At 42.6% G+C, this 16,531-nt stretch overlaps 1 protein-coding gene across 1 annotated transcript; it reads right to left on the bottom strand.

Annotated features, from left to right (window-relative positions):
- Positions 1-8,115: 8,115 nt before the first annotated feature.
- Got1l1 (glutamic-oxaloacetic transaminase 1 like 1) lies at positions 8,116-13,539 on the bottom strand. Its single transcript, XM_076855277.1, has 9 exons — positions 12,978-13,539; positions 12,129-12,310; positions 11,594-11,705; positions 11,074-11,183; positions 10,767-10,859; positions 10,521-10,671; positions 9,881-10,046; positions 8,746-8,888; positions 8,116-8,291 (listed from the first exon to the last, which is right to left on the bottom strand). The coding sequence occupies exons 1-9, from the start codon at positions 13,090-13,092 to the stop codon at positions 8,116-8,118; spliced, it is 1,248 nt and encodes a 415-aa protein (XP_076711392.1). The 5' UTR covers positions 13,093-13,539.
- Positions 13,540-16,531: the final 2,992 nt, after the last annotated feature.

Below are 16,531 nucleotides of genomic sequence, written 5' to 3'. Positions count from 1 at the left end.
GCATGCATAGATTTCAGGAATATGTTGGAGCTTTCCAAAAACCCTGTAAACATCTATTCTCCATCTTTTCCTGTGAAGCTTTTTAGTTAGGTTATCATTTGTCCCACCCTCTAGACAGCTGCAAAGTTAAACCATTACTGCTAAATGTCTTCTGACAAATGCCCTGGAGACAAGGCGTTAGTGTTGTGTTAGCTCTTATCAGTCAGACTTAAAAGTGGTGTCTTCCAAGGAATCACCAGACGGGTCAAATATTGACAATTCTCTGGGAATGAGCCTTTGAAGGAGTTCCAACCTCATTCAACCCTCTATCAGAAACTGGTTTTTAACCATGTTTGTTTGCCATTGCTTTTTAAAACTAGGCCATAACTGGAGAGAGGAGGATGGGAATTAGGTACGTTAGAGCACTACAAAGCTCATTGTTCAGCTATTTTTCTTGAATAAACACTCCCTAGGTTGCTGCAAGCCTTTGATAATATCCAGAGTTCTGAAAAAGTTGTTGCTGACAACTTGCCAGATTCTCCCTGCTTTTGTGGAGGAGGAGATTTCCAGAGGTCTTTAACCCACCGTTTTCACTGATGTCACTTCCCTTCCTCTATCTTAACGTTCCTTCACACCCGGTTCAGATCCCATGAGTAGAATAGTGCTTACTGCCTGTGGGCTCTGTATCTCTTTTGCTTCTGTCCTATGTCATACTTTTTCCTGTAGAATCTCAGACCTAATTACACCAATCTGCTCTGAGTCTTTATACAAGTAGTTGAATTTTATGGTAGAGACTATAGAACCTTGTTCAACACAAGTGGATAATAATCTGTACACTCGGTTCATACTCTTCGCTACATTCATCTATTTATTTTGGAGATAGGATCTCACCATGTTGCCCAAGCTGAGCTTGAACTCCTAGACTCAGGCAGATTCTCCTGCCTCAGCCTTCCAAGTGACTGGGACTACAGGTGTGTGCCACCTCATTTGGCTCATTTCCCACAAGAGACGGAATAATGTGTCTTACTTCCTGATTTTTCTATTGCCATCCAGTGTCACAGACTCTGCTATAGTTTGGATCTAGAATGTCTCCCAAAGATCCATGTGTTAAAGACTAGATTCCTGTTGAGAGCCACAGTTTAGTCGGAATGACGCCTGGCATTTTGCTAGAGGGAATGGTTAAAAGGTGACCCTGCTCTGGGATTAGGGCGGATCCTGCTGCCTCAGGCGCCCGCTTCTTTGGAGTTCCGGTTGAGTTCTCGCGGGGTTCTGAGAGAATTGGCGCCTGGAGCCCAGTGGAGGCAGTGTATTCCCGGGAAGTGTGTGTAGAGGGCCGGTGAGAGTTCGGGAATAAAGCTTGCAGTTTGAACCTACAAGGCTGTGTGGCGGCTCGGTTATTTTGTGCCCAGTCATACTGCGGAAGATCCCCAGCATGGCACTACTGTGAGGTGGCAATACCTCTAAGAGGTGGGGCCTATGACTGGGAATGTAGCTCAGTGTTAGAGTGCTTGCCTAGGTGCAGCCTACTCAGGGGTCCTTATCTTTGGGGGTATTCCCTCAAGGGGACAATGGAACTCTAACTTCTTTCTCTCTTTTTTACTCCTTGGCTACTATGAGATGAATAGCTTGCTCCACAATAAACTGCCACCATGATGTGCTGTCTTGCTATTGGTCTAAAGCAATGGGGCCAATTGGTTATGGACTGAAACCTCTGAACCATAAGCCAGAATAAACTTTTCCTCTTTTTTATTTATCTCAGGTATTTTATTACAGTAAGGAAAAGCTGACTGATACAATCCTCTTTTATTTCCTGTTCTTGGATGCTAGGAACATTGACTATTTTATTTTTATTGTCTATTTCTCCACCCTCTTAATGATTTTTTTTAGTTTGCTTTATTTAATAAATAATGAGTAATAATTTTTTCAAATATTCATGTTTCTTTTTTAGTAAATTACTGGTTTGTATCCTTAGCCAATTTTTCCTTTAAGGAATTCTTTTTCTTTGTGTTGTATATATTATAAACCAACTTTAAAAAAAAAAATTTACTTAGGAGTTATAATAGCAAAAAAAATATTGGCCAGAATTTTGAAATTTCAATAGCCTGACTAATAATGTCCTACACCTCCTTGTGTGCTTATCAGCTAACACAACTCCTCATACAAAATACAAAGGAAACTTGGAATCTACTGTGAGTGATGACTGGAATGACATAGAAATATCTTAAAGCAAAGGCTTCCTAAGGCCCAAAGGTTGTCATTTGCCAGAGGTTCCTCAGGCAAATGCTTGATAGAGTTGCATAGAATATAAGAGCCAAGAGAATGTTTAGATAGTGTTATGATTCAATGGGACATGATACTTTAAGGATAAAAAATGACTTGGGTGCATGTATGAATATGTAGCAACAAATTCCAACATTATGTACAACTATAATGCACCAATAAAAACTGTGTGGGGACAAAGCAACTCAGAGAGACCCTGTCTATAAATAAAATACAAAATAAAATAGGGCTGGGGAGGTGGTCAGTGGTCGAGTGCCCCTGAGTTCAACCCCCATACCCCCCAAAATATTTTTTAAATGTATGGGGAAAATATGCCTTAATTGAAGAAAGTTTGGTACATAATAAAGTTCTTAATTAGAAAAAGATGTTTAAAAATATTTATCATTTATTAAGTTCAGAAAAATGAAATTATCTGCTCAAAGATACACATCCAGTTTAAGAATCACACTAATTATCCATGAATGAAAGGGATTCATACTAAGAAGTTAGACTCTGGAATGAAAACAGGATGTGGATAGGGTAAGCACAGATCTTCTTGGGGCTGAACCATTCAAATTTAATATTAATCAATGGAATACTATTTTTGTGCTCCAAAGTCTACTGTTTTAAAGGGGTTATGAATACTTATACATACATATGTATATTGATTATATTTTAAACAAAATGGAAAGGTAAAATCATAAGACTTTTTTTTAAATGAGGAAGGGAAGGATTACCCTGGAAGGTACAATAAAAGCAGTTAGACATTTTTAACTTTGGAACATTCTTTACATAATCATGAAAGAAAGTAAAATGCTAAGCCAGCTTTTATCACTCAGCTACAGCCTTAGTCCCTAACCTCTTCGTTGAAAAACAGGTAATAGTACAGGCTCTGAGGCGCACGCCTGAAATCCCAGCAGCTTGGGAGGCTGAGGCAGGAGGATCATGAGTTCAAAGCCAGCCCCAGCAACTTAGTAAGTCCCTAAGCAACTTAATGAAACCTTGTATTTAGAGAAATAAAACATAAGAAAGGGCTGGGATGTGGCTCAGTAGTTCCCCCTGGCTTAAATCCCTAGTACCAAAAAAAAAAAAAAAAAGTAATGAAGGAATTGAGCTCTAATTCTACTAATTCTGCCTTTCTTACATAAAATGTGTATCACATAAAATAAATCACAGTGAGGGCAAGTTTCTATTTATAAATCTATTCCAGCTAATCAATAAAGAAAGAATGTTAGAGTTGAAACATCACTTTTCTGGGATGGGATAGAGTTTGGCAGTAGAGCACTTGCCTAGTTTGTGCACGGCTCTGAGTTTGAGCCACAGCACCATAAAAGTAAAATATTGCTATTCTGCAACACGAATGAATAATTGAGCAAGGCAATGATCAAAAATGATTGCTAACATATTAATAAGACAACAAGTTTCATGTGCTTCCAGGAGAAAGAAGCAACACCATTTATCATGTGACCATCCTAATCCCATTAAAAAAAAAAAATCAAGCTGTCTTGGGGTCTTTGTGGGACATTCAAGATCCAAACTATAGCAAGCCAATTCAACTCTAAGAAATTGCAAAGGAAAAAAAGATGGAGGAAGAAACTATATTTTTTAAAGGAGATATGAAAGACAAAAGAATTTGCTCTAGCTGTCTATACTTGTATAACAAATACTCCCCAAATTTAGTGCCTTAAAATGGCAACATTTAATTTGCTCGTGAATCTGTCATTTGGGTAGGAACAATTTATCTCTGCTCCACTCAGGCTCGAAGGCTGGAGGGTAGAATCATCACATGTCTAGCAGCTGATCCTGGCTGTGAACTAGGACCTTCTCTGGAGCTGGGGCCAGAACCTCATAGGGCCACCCCATAAGGTTGCTTGGCTTGCTCACAAAGCAAGAAGGGAGGGGGAAGGGCAGGGGCAGGGGAGGGGAGGGAAGACATAGAGGACCAGTGGAAGCTGTACCACTTTGTAAAATTTGGCTGCAAAAGTCACCCAGCATCATCTCTGCTATTCTCCATTTGTTAGAAATTTCCCTAAGGCAAGAAGAATTACACTTTATCTTATTTATTTATTTCCTGGGGTGAGGGGTTGCCAAGGAATGAATCCAGGGCTTTGTGCATGTTATGCATGTACTTACCACTGAGCTACACCTCCAACCCCAAAACTTTACCTTTTGATGAGAGGAATGTCAAAGAATTTTTGGGAAAAAAAATTTTTTTTAGAGCTGGGTTGTAGTTCAGTGGTAGAGCCCTTGCGTGGGTTATGAGGCACTGGGTTCCATCCTCAGCACCACATAAAAATAAATGAGTAAAATAAAGGTATAGTGTCCCTCTACAATTTAAAAAAAATTAAAGCCACCATAATGAGAATAACAATTGGTTTAGTATAAAAATTTGTTAAAAAGAAAAATTTTAGGAAAATCAGAGTACAGATATAATATATACATGTTAATATATTATGTGTATATACATATATAAATAATATGTACATGTGATATTGCATATATGTGACATTAAGTAATGTATATTTGGGGGTACATGACAATGCTGTTGTAGTTTTTTTATAAAGAGGAGTCCTTGTCTTTAGACATACATACTAAAATATTTACGGATGAAAATATGTGATGATTTGCTTCAAAATATCCTGGAGGTATGCATTGCTATATAGAGGAAACTCAATATTGTCTATGATTTAACTACAGAAACTAGGTGATGGGTACAAGGGGATTCCTTATATAATTCTTTCTACTGTGTTTGAAAATGCTTACAATAGAAAGTTTTAAAGTTTAGTGGATGTAAACTTTCTGATGGACATAACCCTAAGAGCCTGTTATTTTCTCTAGCCCCGGAGTTTGGGAAGAAACCATAGCTGAGTAAATCCACTTTTGAGAACAGTTAAATCATGCCACCCATAGGTACTAAGGGTTGCTCAGGAGTTATCCTGACATTGGGACAGGAAGCTCTTAGGACCTGGGGACAAAGAAAGCTTCAGAAGTCCTGAAGGGGAACATGCATTTGTGGACAAACAGAAGGACTAAAAATCAATCTATTTTGAAACAGCAGAAAGCTAGAGGAGAGGGCTACATTAGACCATGAACTTGATGGCAGTCCTTCTCTAGACGGAATTTCTGCTTCCTCTGTAAGAATTACAGTCTAATGGAATGGGACTATTTAATTTCCAGGCAGGAGCTCAATAGTTTAACAGACAGGTTCTGGGATCTCAAATCCAACCCCACAAAGTCTGTGGCTTGTCTGCGCTCCCCATAAGCGTGATCTTCAAGGAAGGCAAGGGACCTGAAAATAAAATTGCCTGAACCCTTGTGCTAGATGCAGCTCTGCACCTAATTTAATGTGTGTGTCAAGGCCTCCAGGGCCACCTGCAAGTGTAATAATTCCTTAGAAGGGCTCATGGAACCCAGAAAACTGTCGTACCTGTGGTAACAGTGGATTTCAGTGACAGAAAACAGACTGAAATTAGCTAAGGAAAAAGACCCACAACATGGAGTCCTGGAGAAAGCAGGTGGGAGTGGCTGTTGTCTTCTAGTGCAGTCACACAAACATTACTTAACTCTCTCAGCAACTATGTATGGCACCATAAATGACATGCTGCCAACCAGAGAAACTCAGTAGGCCTCGGTGTTCAGAGCTTTTATTGGGGGCATCAATCACATAGGCATGTAGTGCTCACATAAACTGACCTTGCTATTCAGTCTCCATTATTCCCCAGAGGTCACACTGGGAGCACATCCTGGGGCCGCAGGCTTATCAAGACACTCTTACCAGACAGATCTCCAAGAGAAGCAGGTCAAGGGCCACACCTGAAGACCCTTGGAACATTCAGGGTTTGGGCAATCAGTTCCTCCTGGCTAAATCCTTACTGAAACACTCATTGGCATTTAGTACACCACCTTTTTATTGTTGCCTACATTTTTATCATTGTGATGTTGTGATTTATAATTTTAAAAATACATATATTTTATCTCCACCCAGTTCCTTGGCACAGAGCCCTAAAACCCTTGAAATTCCCTGAGTGTTAAGAGGTATAAAGGTGAAGGAAGCATCATTTTGTTCACAGCAAACCCCTTTTAACCACATCTAAGCTTATGTCAAGGAGGTGACTTTTAGAAGCCTCTGAGGATGAAGGGCTAGTTTCCAGGGGAACCAATCATGTGATTAGAGGGTTCAGAATTTTAGCCCCAGCCCCAACCTCCCAGGAAAGAAGAGACACTGGAGGTTGAGTTAATCACTGAGGACACTGATCTGATCAATCGTGCATACTGATCTCATCAATCGTGCATACTGATCTCATCAATCGTGCATACTGATCTCATCAATCATGCCTGCTTAAAAACCCAAACTTAAGGGATTGGGAGAACTTTCAGGCTGTTGAATGCATGGAGGAATGGGGAGGGGTCACCTTTGAAGAGGGTATGGATATTCCAGGCCTCTTTCCTCATAGTTGCCCTGTGTATCTCTTCCATCTGCCTGTCCCTGAGTCACATCCTTTTATAATAAACTGATAAATCTAATAAACTGTCTTCCTAAGTTCTGAAAGTCATTCTAGCAAATTATTAAACCCAAGGAGGGGGTTTGTGGGAACCTCCAGTTTATAACAGTTCTGCTAGAAGCCCAGGTGACAATCTGGGCTTGCAACTGACATCTGAAGTGGGGCCAGTCTTATGGGACTAAGCCCTTAACCTTTGGGATTTGACACTACCTCCAGGTAGATCATGTGAGAAACTATTGAATCATAGGACATGTAGTCTGTGTCCACCAGAGAACTGAACCATTGTGCAGGAAACCCCACACAATCTGGTGTCAAAATTGAGAGCAGTAGCAGAGAGTAGAACAGTAGAGAGAAAACACACACACACACACTTTTTTCTTTTCAGACACATAAATTGTGTCTCCCCAGCTATAGTAGAAGGCACCATAATACAGAATTGTGTCTTATACATTTTGTCTTGGGTTTTGAGAGTTCGTCTATTAGTAGATACCCAGTAAATATTTTTTGTTATTGTGCCAGTGAAATTTTCTCAGGTTGTTCTCAAACCTAGGATATGCCTTTAGCTCCTTTCCACCTATCATCCCAATCCTAACCACCCATCAATATCCAAATCAAGTCCTTCCTCCTCATTAGGTTTTCTCTAAGCTAGGTGTACCAATGCAGGCTTGTAATCCCAATGACTTGATGCTGGGAAGCGGAGGGAGGAGGATTGCAAGTTCAAAGCCAGCCTCAGCAACTGAGCAACTTATTTTGTCTAAATAAATAAATGGACCCAGGATGTAGTTCATTGAAAAAGCAACACTGGGCTCAATTCCCAGTGCCACACACACACACACACAATTCCCTAAGGGCTATGGTTGTAGCTCAATGGTAGAGCACTTGTCTTGGACACATGAGACCCTGGGTTCAATCCTCAGCAACACATAAAAAAATAAATAAATAAAGAGAAAGATATTGTGTCCATCTACAGCTAAAAAAAATATTTTAAAAATTTTCCCTAGTTATTTCAGCCCACATTGAGATATTTCTGACACATCTCCTGTCTGGAGAATCTTTTGTGACTTTTACCACATCCAACCTTGAAATATTACTTAACTGTTTCATCTGACTAAAGCTTATCTCCCAACTAGACTATAAGCTTCTGGCAAAAAAGGACTGAATTGTACCTGTTGCATTACCAGCTCAAGGCCTTAACGTAATAGCTGCTCAATAAATATATGACCAATGAAGGTAGACATCCTTTTCTCTGGCTCTTCCCCCATGCCTCCGCCATTTACCAAGGCAGCCCGTTGCTTCATAAATAGATGAAAAGGATGAAATGTAGCAATTAATCATTAGCACAGGATTTTTGCAAAGACTAAAGCTTTTATTCCAATCAGTGGTCATTTACATCCTGAAGATGTTTCTCGGAGTTCTTTGTGAAGAGGATAGCCTCATTGATGCTCTGAGTGATGTAGTCAATGTTGCTGGCATTGATACAGGTGAAGTTAATCCTAGTACTCTTGGGCATGTAGATATGCTTCTTCTTGATCAGGTATTCCACCTGTTGGTCTGTGACAATCACAGGACTTCACATCCTGGGGTTGGCCACTTTTAATTTCCCAGGCAGGATTACTTGGGATAGAAACTGTTGGCATTTCTGGGGTTCCAAGAGGGTCTTTAAAGCAGCCCCACTTTTTTTTTTGTACCAGAGATTGAACCCAGAGTCACTTCACCACTGAGCCACCTCCCCAGCCCTTTTTTATTTGTATTTTTAAATTTTGGGACAGGGCCTCACTAAGTTGCTAAGGCTGGCTTTGAACTTGGCGATCCTCCTGCCTCAGCCTCCCAAGCTGCTGGGATTACAGGCGTGTGCCCCAATGCCTGGCAAAGCAGCCCCACTCTCCAGAGGAAGTAAGGCAAATCTGGATCAATGCTGTGGACTGGTTACCTAGTCAGTGGACTTTCATGCTCAGATACAGTCCCAAAATCAGGAAGAGGAGAGACACCTGCTCTAGACACTTACGGCTGAGTCCAAGATAACCGTGGGTCCCAGTCTGTTCAGTGATGTGATCCCAGGAGCCAGGGGTTCCCAGGAGCCGGAGCTTCTCCTTCACCTTCTCCTTGATCAACATGATGTTCTCTACAACCTCTTTGAGACTCTGCTTCCTGCCAAGAAAGGATAACAAAAAATGAGAGTACCAGGTCTCCCCTGATGGACTTTATTTTGTTTATTTCTATGTGGTGCTGAGAACCGAAGCCAGTGCCTCACCCATGCTAGGCAAGTGCTCTGCCACCCAGCCCTCTCCCCTGCTTTGAACCTCCCTACTGCCTTTCCACTCCTCTCACTGCTCAAAGCCCCAGCAGAGTGCCCTAGGGACTCACATAGGGGAGTCTGGGCTCTGGGGTGCCTATGAATGGGAGGAAGATTTGATCCTGCTGTAGTCTGGATCTTAAATGTCCCCTAAAGGCCCCTGTGCCTTGGTCTCTCGCCTGTGATGTTACTGGGAGTCGGCGGAGCCTTCAGGAGGTGGGGCCTCATAGGAGGCAGTTAGATCATTGGGGGTGTGCCCTTTGAGGCAATATTGGGACCCTACTCCCTTTCTTCTCCCTTCTTTTCTTTTCAGCCATCATGAAATAAGCAGCTTGCTCCACACACATTCCTCATCACATTGTACTACCTTACCACAGGCCTAAGCCACAGAACCACAAATTGAATCCTCCAAAACTATAAGCCAAAATTAACCTTTCCTCTTTTTAAGTTGATTATCTAAGGCATTTTATTACAGTAACAGAAAGCTGAGTAACACAGATCCCACAATAATTTAAATATGTTGAGCCGGGCTCCCAGGCAGATTTTTCCAGGATAACAATCTCCTGATGCTTTCAGATCTCTTCCTGCAACCAAAAAATGTTCAAGTAACCCATTGGCCTATTTCCAAAATGAATGTTCTATTTTCCACCTTCCCCAAGGTAGGGCAACCCTTGGCATAGCTACAGGTATACATATACAGTAGTCCCTCTGTAAAATTTGGCAAATGAATTGATGAATGTATGAGATAAACAGGCTACATGGCAGAGAGAGAACCAGCCAGCTGAATACTATGAATACTATCCAAGGGCTCTTCCCACCTTCCCTACCCCAGTCCTTCTGCTCTTACCATTCTCCCTGAAGGGCAGGGTTACAGAGGATGGAGGTGATTATGCGAGCACCCCTGGCAGGAGGGTTGAGCCACAGTGCCTGGGTGTAGTTCATCAGCTGGGAGAGGACACACAGCAAGTGCTGGTTGTTGAGCGTTGCCACGACCAGCATCCCCAGTCCTTCATCTGCAATTTGGGAAAGACAGCTCACCCTTAGTCTCCCCCTGAGTGACCTCGGCCCTCACCTACACCCCTCCCCCAGCCTTACAGAAGAGAGGATTGAACTATGAGGTCTTCATCCAGAATAGTCGGTGATATCTGTACCCAGAAAGTTGCTACATTCTCTTCTAGAAAAAGCACCCACAAGTCCTCCTTCAAGGAGGAAAAAGAACTTGAACGATCACTAGCCCTACCCTCTGGTCTTAGGAAACAGAGGTTGGACCAAGTGAAATGATTGGACCAGAGTTGGTTTGGGAAGCCAGTTTAGTATCAGAGCTCAACTTCCAGTTCATTCCTTATCCTTTCGGCCGCCATGGCTCTCTCTCCCTGTAGTCCTGCACTCCTTCCAGAGGGTAAGTGTCGTCAAACATACTGCTCCTGTCACGGACGTGGCACGAATTCCACCTCAGACTACCCCTTCTCCTTCTGCCCATACCATACCATAAATGCCAAAATTCTTGGACAGAGACTGGCTGCAGAAGAACTCAAAACCTTGAGACACAAAGTACTGTAAGATTTCGGCATCTTCTTCCAGGTCACCGGTGGATAAACCTTGACAGGGAATGTCAAAAAATGGGAATATCCGTTTGTTCTGTAGGAGAAAGGAGAACCAACAAAGCATGGGACTTGATGGAGGAGAGAGCAGACGACAAGAGGGAGGGAGTTCAGGCAGGATGCTGAGTTTACCTTAATGGTGAGCATCAACTTGGCCAACTGACTTTGTGTCCACTTGCAGTCAGTGATGTTCCCAATCACCAGGATACAGTCACGTGGCATCCGCTGCAAGTAGAGACAGTCTCATCAGGTAGGTCTTCTACCAAAGGATAGTGGCACCAGGGCCTTTGGAGGAGAAATGCTCGTCCATGTTGGTTCCTACCACAAGGCCAGGTAAATCCAAGCCTAGTGAAGGCTGGGAACAACTCGGGGAGGAGGAGAGGAAAATAAGACTAAAAGTCAGGTCTGGGCAGAAGTTTCTGAGTGGGGATCCCTCTACCTCCACCACATCAAGGAACATGTTGGAGTCCATGCACAGGTGCTTGGGATCCCAAATGCAGTATTCGTAGACGGTAAAGCCCATGTCCTGGAAGATGATTCCATATGGTTCTGTGGGAATGAAGCCCTCCATCAGCTGTGGTACATGGAAATGGACAGATAGAGGCACAGACACTGGAGAATAGGGCTGAGTCACCAGCTGACAGAGGAACAATAACAGAAAGAGAGTTGCCTGGCTTGTCCACCATTTTTCTCATGATAGAGAATAAGGACAAGAGTGAAAGATTACAGATGGGTTGGGAATTAGGAACAGGCAATGGGGATCTTCAGTTGCCCTCATCTTGTACAACACTCACATTATTATTATTATTATTATTATTATTATTATTTATAGTTGTAGATGGATACCATGCCTTTATTTATTTGTTTATTTTTATGTGGTGCTGAGGATCGAACCCATGCCTCACATGTGTGAGGCAAGCACTCTGCCACTGAGCTACAGTCCCAGGCCCAACACTCACCTTTTTGAGTTGAAATCATGCAAACGACTTGAGCATCCCTAAGCCAGGTCTTGAGGAACTGGGCCCCAAGCTGGAAGGCACCACTGTCACCAACAGTGTGCACACCTCCTACCTGTCAGTAAAAAATAAGCAGAAGTAACACTTTAAAGAAGTAATAGTAACTGGAACTCAGTTAAAATTACTTTAAAGAAGTAATAGTAACCTGGAACTCAAACTTTTTTTTTTTTTTTTTTTTTTTTTTTTTGCAGTGCTAAGGATGAAAGCCAGGGCTGTGCATATTAAGTATATGCTGTACCACGAGCAACAACCCCAGTCCCCAGTTCAGGTCTTTCTTGAATTTCAAGTTTTCGAACCAGCAGAGTGAGTGAGTGCAAACAGCACTGGATTTGGGTTCAGATCCAGGCTGACCCTCAATGGGCAAAATTGTGGACTTTCTGAGTCTCACGTGCTGCTTTTGTCAATGTTGGGGGGCCCTGCAAAGTTCCTTGATGGTTTAAGGTTATGCAGACACAGATGTCTACTCTCTGGCTCTCACCCTGTTCTCCACAATGGCTTGGCTGTACTTTCCGAAGAGGAGTTCCAAGGAGGCCTGAATGAATGATTTCATGCCAATCATAGGCAAGTACTCATAGTTCAGAGAAGGATCCTGTGCAATCTGCAGTCGGATCTTGTTTACCACAAGAGAAACCCAGGGTTGGCCTTCATTGGTCATGCAGACTGTGAAGGAAACGACAGAGGGAGCTCTGATGTCCAGTCTTGGAGCCTACAAGTGTGGGCTTTGCAGACAACCCACAAACAATAAGTCTGTTCTGGGCTTCTTGGGGCTTTGGAAAATTGCCTATGAAAAGATATCCCCCACCATCACCTTTATTTTTTCTTCATAAAAACAATGTGCTGTTAGCAGATGTGTATAAATTTTGTCCTCCTCTTTAAAAAAAAAGACAACCAAAACTATGCCATTTTAGAGATTAAAATTGTATACTAGGTTCAAGGTATGGATACACAACACCAAACCAAGGCAACCTTGACTTTCACAATTCCAAGGGCTGATTGCATATCAGAAGGGTCAATTTGGGGAGTAAGAAAGAAAGAAGAGGAGAAGGAAAGAAGAGCATGAGGAGGAGGAAGAGAAGGTAGCAGTTGAAGAGAGCCCAAAGTACAGAACTGTAGAAGAGGCCCTGACTATTTCCTAGAAGGTCCCAGAGAAAAGCAGAGGGCATGGAATGACTTGGGACCTTCTCTGCCCTTTTCCCCACTGGGCAATTCTGTTAAAAAGTAAAGACCTTTCCACCTGTAAAGGCTTGGGCCATCCTCCATCCTCTGTAGCAGTGAAATCCTGCTGTATCTATATTAAGTCTCCAACTCTAAAACTACCAGCATCTACCTTTGTAGGCCAGGAACATCTTGTCAGGGTAATCGTCTTGTTTGTAGGTCTTTAACAAGGTGCCTTCTAGCTTGTGCATCATAGGCACATCCATGAACACTGAAAGGGTGGGCATAACTAAAATGAAAAGGAAGCCCAGGCTCTGAGCCTAAACCCGTGCTCTTCCTCCAGGCCTGGGCCAGACAGTCCTCACTCTTCCCAGACCCTAGCAGCTCCAATACAGAGACTATGGACAGCTGGTTGCCAGAGCAACAGAACCTTACAACTCCCAGCCTCCACCAGGGTAACACTCAAGGGCCACGGGAACATTCCATGGCACTTGAGGAGAATCCCCTGGGAGAGTTGGCAGGGGGAAGGGGCAAGGAAGGACATGGAATTCCCAGGCACTTTTCTCTAACGCACTGCCTTCTCTCTAGCCCCAAGTCATCCAATCTAAAATAACAAGTCAGCTGTTTAGAAAATGGGACAAGGTTGGAGACCAATGAACCAGGTAGGTCTTCCCGGATCACAAAGCAGCACAAGTCAAGTGGGGATGATTTTTTTTTAAATATTTTATTAGTTGTTAATAGATCTTTATTTATTTATATATGGTGCTGAGGATCGAACCCAGTGCCTCACACATGCTAGGCAAGCATTCTACCACTGAGCTACACTCCAAGTCCAGAGGGATAAAGTTTTAAACTTTCTACTTTCATTTTGCAAAGGGTCTAATCTTTTAAAAGCAATAGAAAGAGTGCGCTGTTTTCTTCCACAGTTATTTTAACAAAGTCCCATGTTTAGAAACAGTGTAATTTGCAACTCAGTTAAGTCCATGTTTGTCTCAGTAATCTACAGCCAAGATGTCTACACTTAACAGCTTCACTGATGGCCCATCAGTACGGGTAGATAGCAGAGGCCAGCAGACAGCAAAACCAATGCAATGCGCACACAATGAGACATATTTTCAGGATCTACATTATAGCTTTCTTTGCAATGCCAATGAAAAACTGAACACCAGTTACTGAAGGAATGTTTAAATGACTCATGAAGAGCAACATAACGGAATTCTATGCAGCTGTTGTAGGCAGCCCCGGATGTACAGATGGGGGAAGATCTCTAAGATATCTGAAGCAAAAAACATGGGAAATACTGAATACATAGCAATGCGAGGGACATTTGGAGGAAAAGAAAAGGTATATTTGCATGGATAAGATTGTGTGCATATGGATTCTCTAGGAGGATACATAAGAGCCATCTAAGTGTAATTGCCTCTGGAGAGTGGCATTGGGTATCTGGTGGAAAGAGCTACATTTTTTTTTTTAATCCTAGACCATGTGAATAGATTTCCCGTTCAAAAATCATGCTTATAGCCAGGTGTGGAGAGCACACCTGTAATCCCAGAAACTTAGGAGGCAAGGCAGGAGGATCCCAAGTTTGAGGCCAGTCTCAGCAACTTAGTGCGACCCTGTCTCAAAAAATAAAAAGGGCTGGGGATGTAGCTCAATTTTAAAGCACCCCTGAGTTCACTCCCCAGTACAGGGAAGAAGAAAAAAAAAAAGCAAAAACCTCCAATCATGCTTATACATTTTTAAATGGCTGCAGTCTTTCAGACATTATATCCTTTCTACATAGAAGAGAGAGTGGCTTCTCTGGGGTCTCTGGAAGGATGAGAACGTTTCCTTCCCTGAAGCCCACATCCTTCTTGGTCCTTTCTCCTTGGCTTCAGTGGAGTCAAGGGCCAATTTCTTGATCTTAACCCATGAATGAGATGAGATACTCTGGTCAGTTTAAAACAATTGCCTAGGGCTGGGAATGTGGCTCAGTTGGTAGAGTGCTTGCCTCCCATACAAGGCCCTGGGTTCACTCCCCAGCCCACACACACAATCACCTAGAGCCATGAGTGGTGTCAATCCCTCCCATACTGCATGGCTAAAAAAGATGCCCCTGAAGAATATTCCAGGTTCTCTTAGAATGAGAAAAGGGAGGAGGGATCTGGGGAAAGACAGTCAGCAAATGTTCACTGCATGATCTGTTCTAAAATTAAAAGACACTACTTTTTTTTTTTTTTCTTTTTGGTGCTGGGAATTAAATTCAGTACCCTGAACACCTAAGCACGTGCTCTACCACTGAATCACACCCCCAGCTACTCTTTTATTTCTGGCCTTGAACTTCCAAACTCAATAAGCAGCTGTGGGAAGCAGAGGAGGTTTTCCTTGGGCTTACCCCAGGCTGCACGGAGAGCCCAGAGGGTAGCAGCAGTGAATGGGAGTGAGGGATGTGGGAGGGGAGGGGAGTTAGTTTGTGTCAGAGGTTCTGCCTGTTGGCTGGGTAGCCAATAATTGTGGCCCCAGATTTACATCTCTGACCAAACCAGAGCACAAATAAGGTTATATTATCTAGAATAAATTGCCTTTGTCTACATAGCGCAGAAGCATTGGCCCCTCGTAGCCTCCTCCAGTTGTCTCTGGGAGTTCCTCATGGTTTCTTGTGGGACCTTGAGAATAATGCTGTCGTGGTCACCCAGTCCTATTCCCCTAAATTGACATCTGCTTCTCAGAATGTCACTTGGGCTCAGTATTTCCCCACTGCCACAGGCACTGGCAACCACAATGACAAGTACATGATCCATATAGGTGCCAAATGGGATAGTCCCCTGAAGCCTCCATAAGCAAAACTGTTACCTATCAGCAGCCAGCACCTGCCTGTGGCCCTCAGGGACCCCTGAAAACCGTTCCCTCCATTCTTCCCTGCCTCTGAACAGTACTCAGACACCAGAATTCATTAAGTGGAGCTTAAGGACAGAGAAGGGTCAAAGATAGAGGAGGGTGTTTGATGCTAGGCAGACCTAGATCTCCACCTCAGTCCTCTGCCCTAGTTCCTCTGTGGCCTTGGGCAAGTTGTTTAAAATCTCTGCACCTCAGAGTATACATATGTATGCACGCTTACACATCTAAAACTTAATTTGATCAATTTCACTCTCTGATACCTCCCCTCTCCTTCTCCCTGCTCCCCTTCCTCTACTCTAATGGTCTCCTTTCTAGTTTTATGAGTTATGCCTCTCTCTCTCTCTCTCTCTCTCTCTCTCTCTCTCTCTCTCTCTCTTTACTTTTTCCTCTCTAGCTTCCACATATAAGAGAAAACATATGATATTAGTCTTACCGAGTCTGGCTTATTTCCCTTGAACTTTCTCCTGTTCCATCCATTTTCCAGCAAATGTCATAATTTCATCTTTCTTCATAGCTGAATAAAGACTCCGTTGTGTATATAGACCACATTTTATTTATCTATTCATCTGTTCACAGATCCCTAGTCTGGCTCCATAACTTGGCTATTGTGAATTGTGCTGCTACAACATGGGAATGCATGTTTCTCTAAAGTATGCTTATTTTTAACCTTTTTTAAAGTAGTTGACTTCTTCACAAGATCTTTTATTACTTTCTTTTTTCCATTTTTTAATTCTAATTGGTTATACTGACAGTAGAATGTATTTTGACACATCATACATAAATGGAGTATAACTTCTCATTCTTTTGGTTCTACCAGTTGTGTAGTCATATAGAATGTGAAATTCATTC

Source organism: Callospermophilus lateralis, chromosome 4, assembly GCF_048772815.1.
Source record: "Callospermophilus lateralis isolate mCalLat2 chromosome 4, mCalLat2.hap1, whole genome shotgun sequence".
Lineage (NCBI taxonomy): Eukaryota > Metazoa > Chordata > Mammalia > Rodentia > Sciuridae > Callospermophilus > Callospermophilus lateralis.
This window is presented reverse-complemented; position numbering and strand designations above follow the sequence as displayed.

Bases quoted from the DNA above. Each gene is read 5' to 3' on its own strand.
- Got1l1 (XM_076855277.1), bottom strand. From the start codon at position 13,092: ATGCCCACCCTTTCAGTGTTCATGGATGTGCCTATGATGCACAAGCTA. The intron at 10,860-11,073 runs GTAGAGGGATCC...CTCTACTTGCAG, and splicing joins TGTTCCTTGATGTGGTGGAG to CGGATGCCACGTGACTGTAT. The intron at 10,047-10,520 runs GTATGGTATGGG...CCCAAATTGCAG, and splicing joins CAAGAATTTTGGCATTTATG to ATGAAGGACTGGGGATGCTG.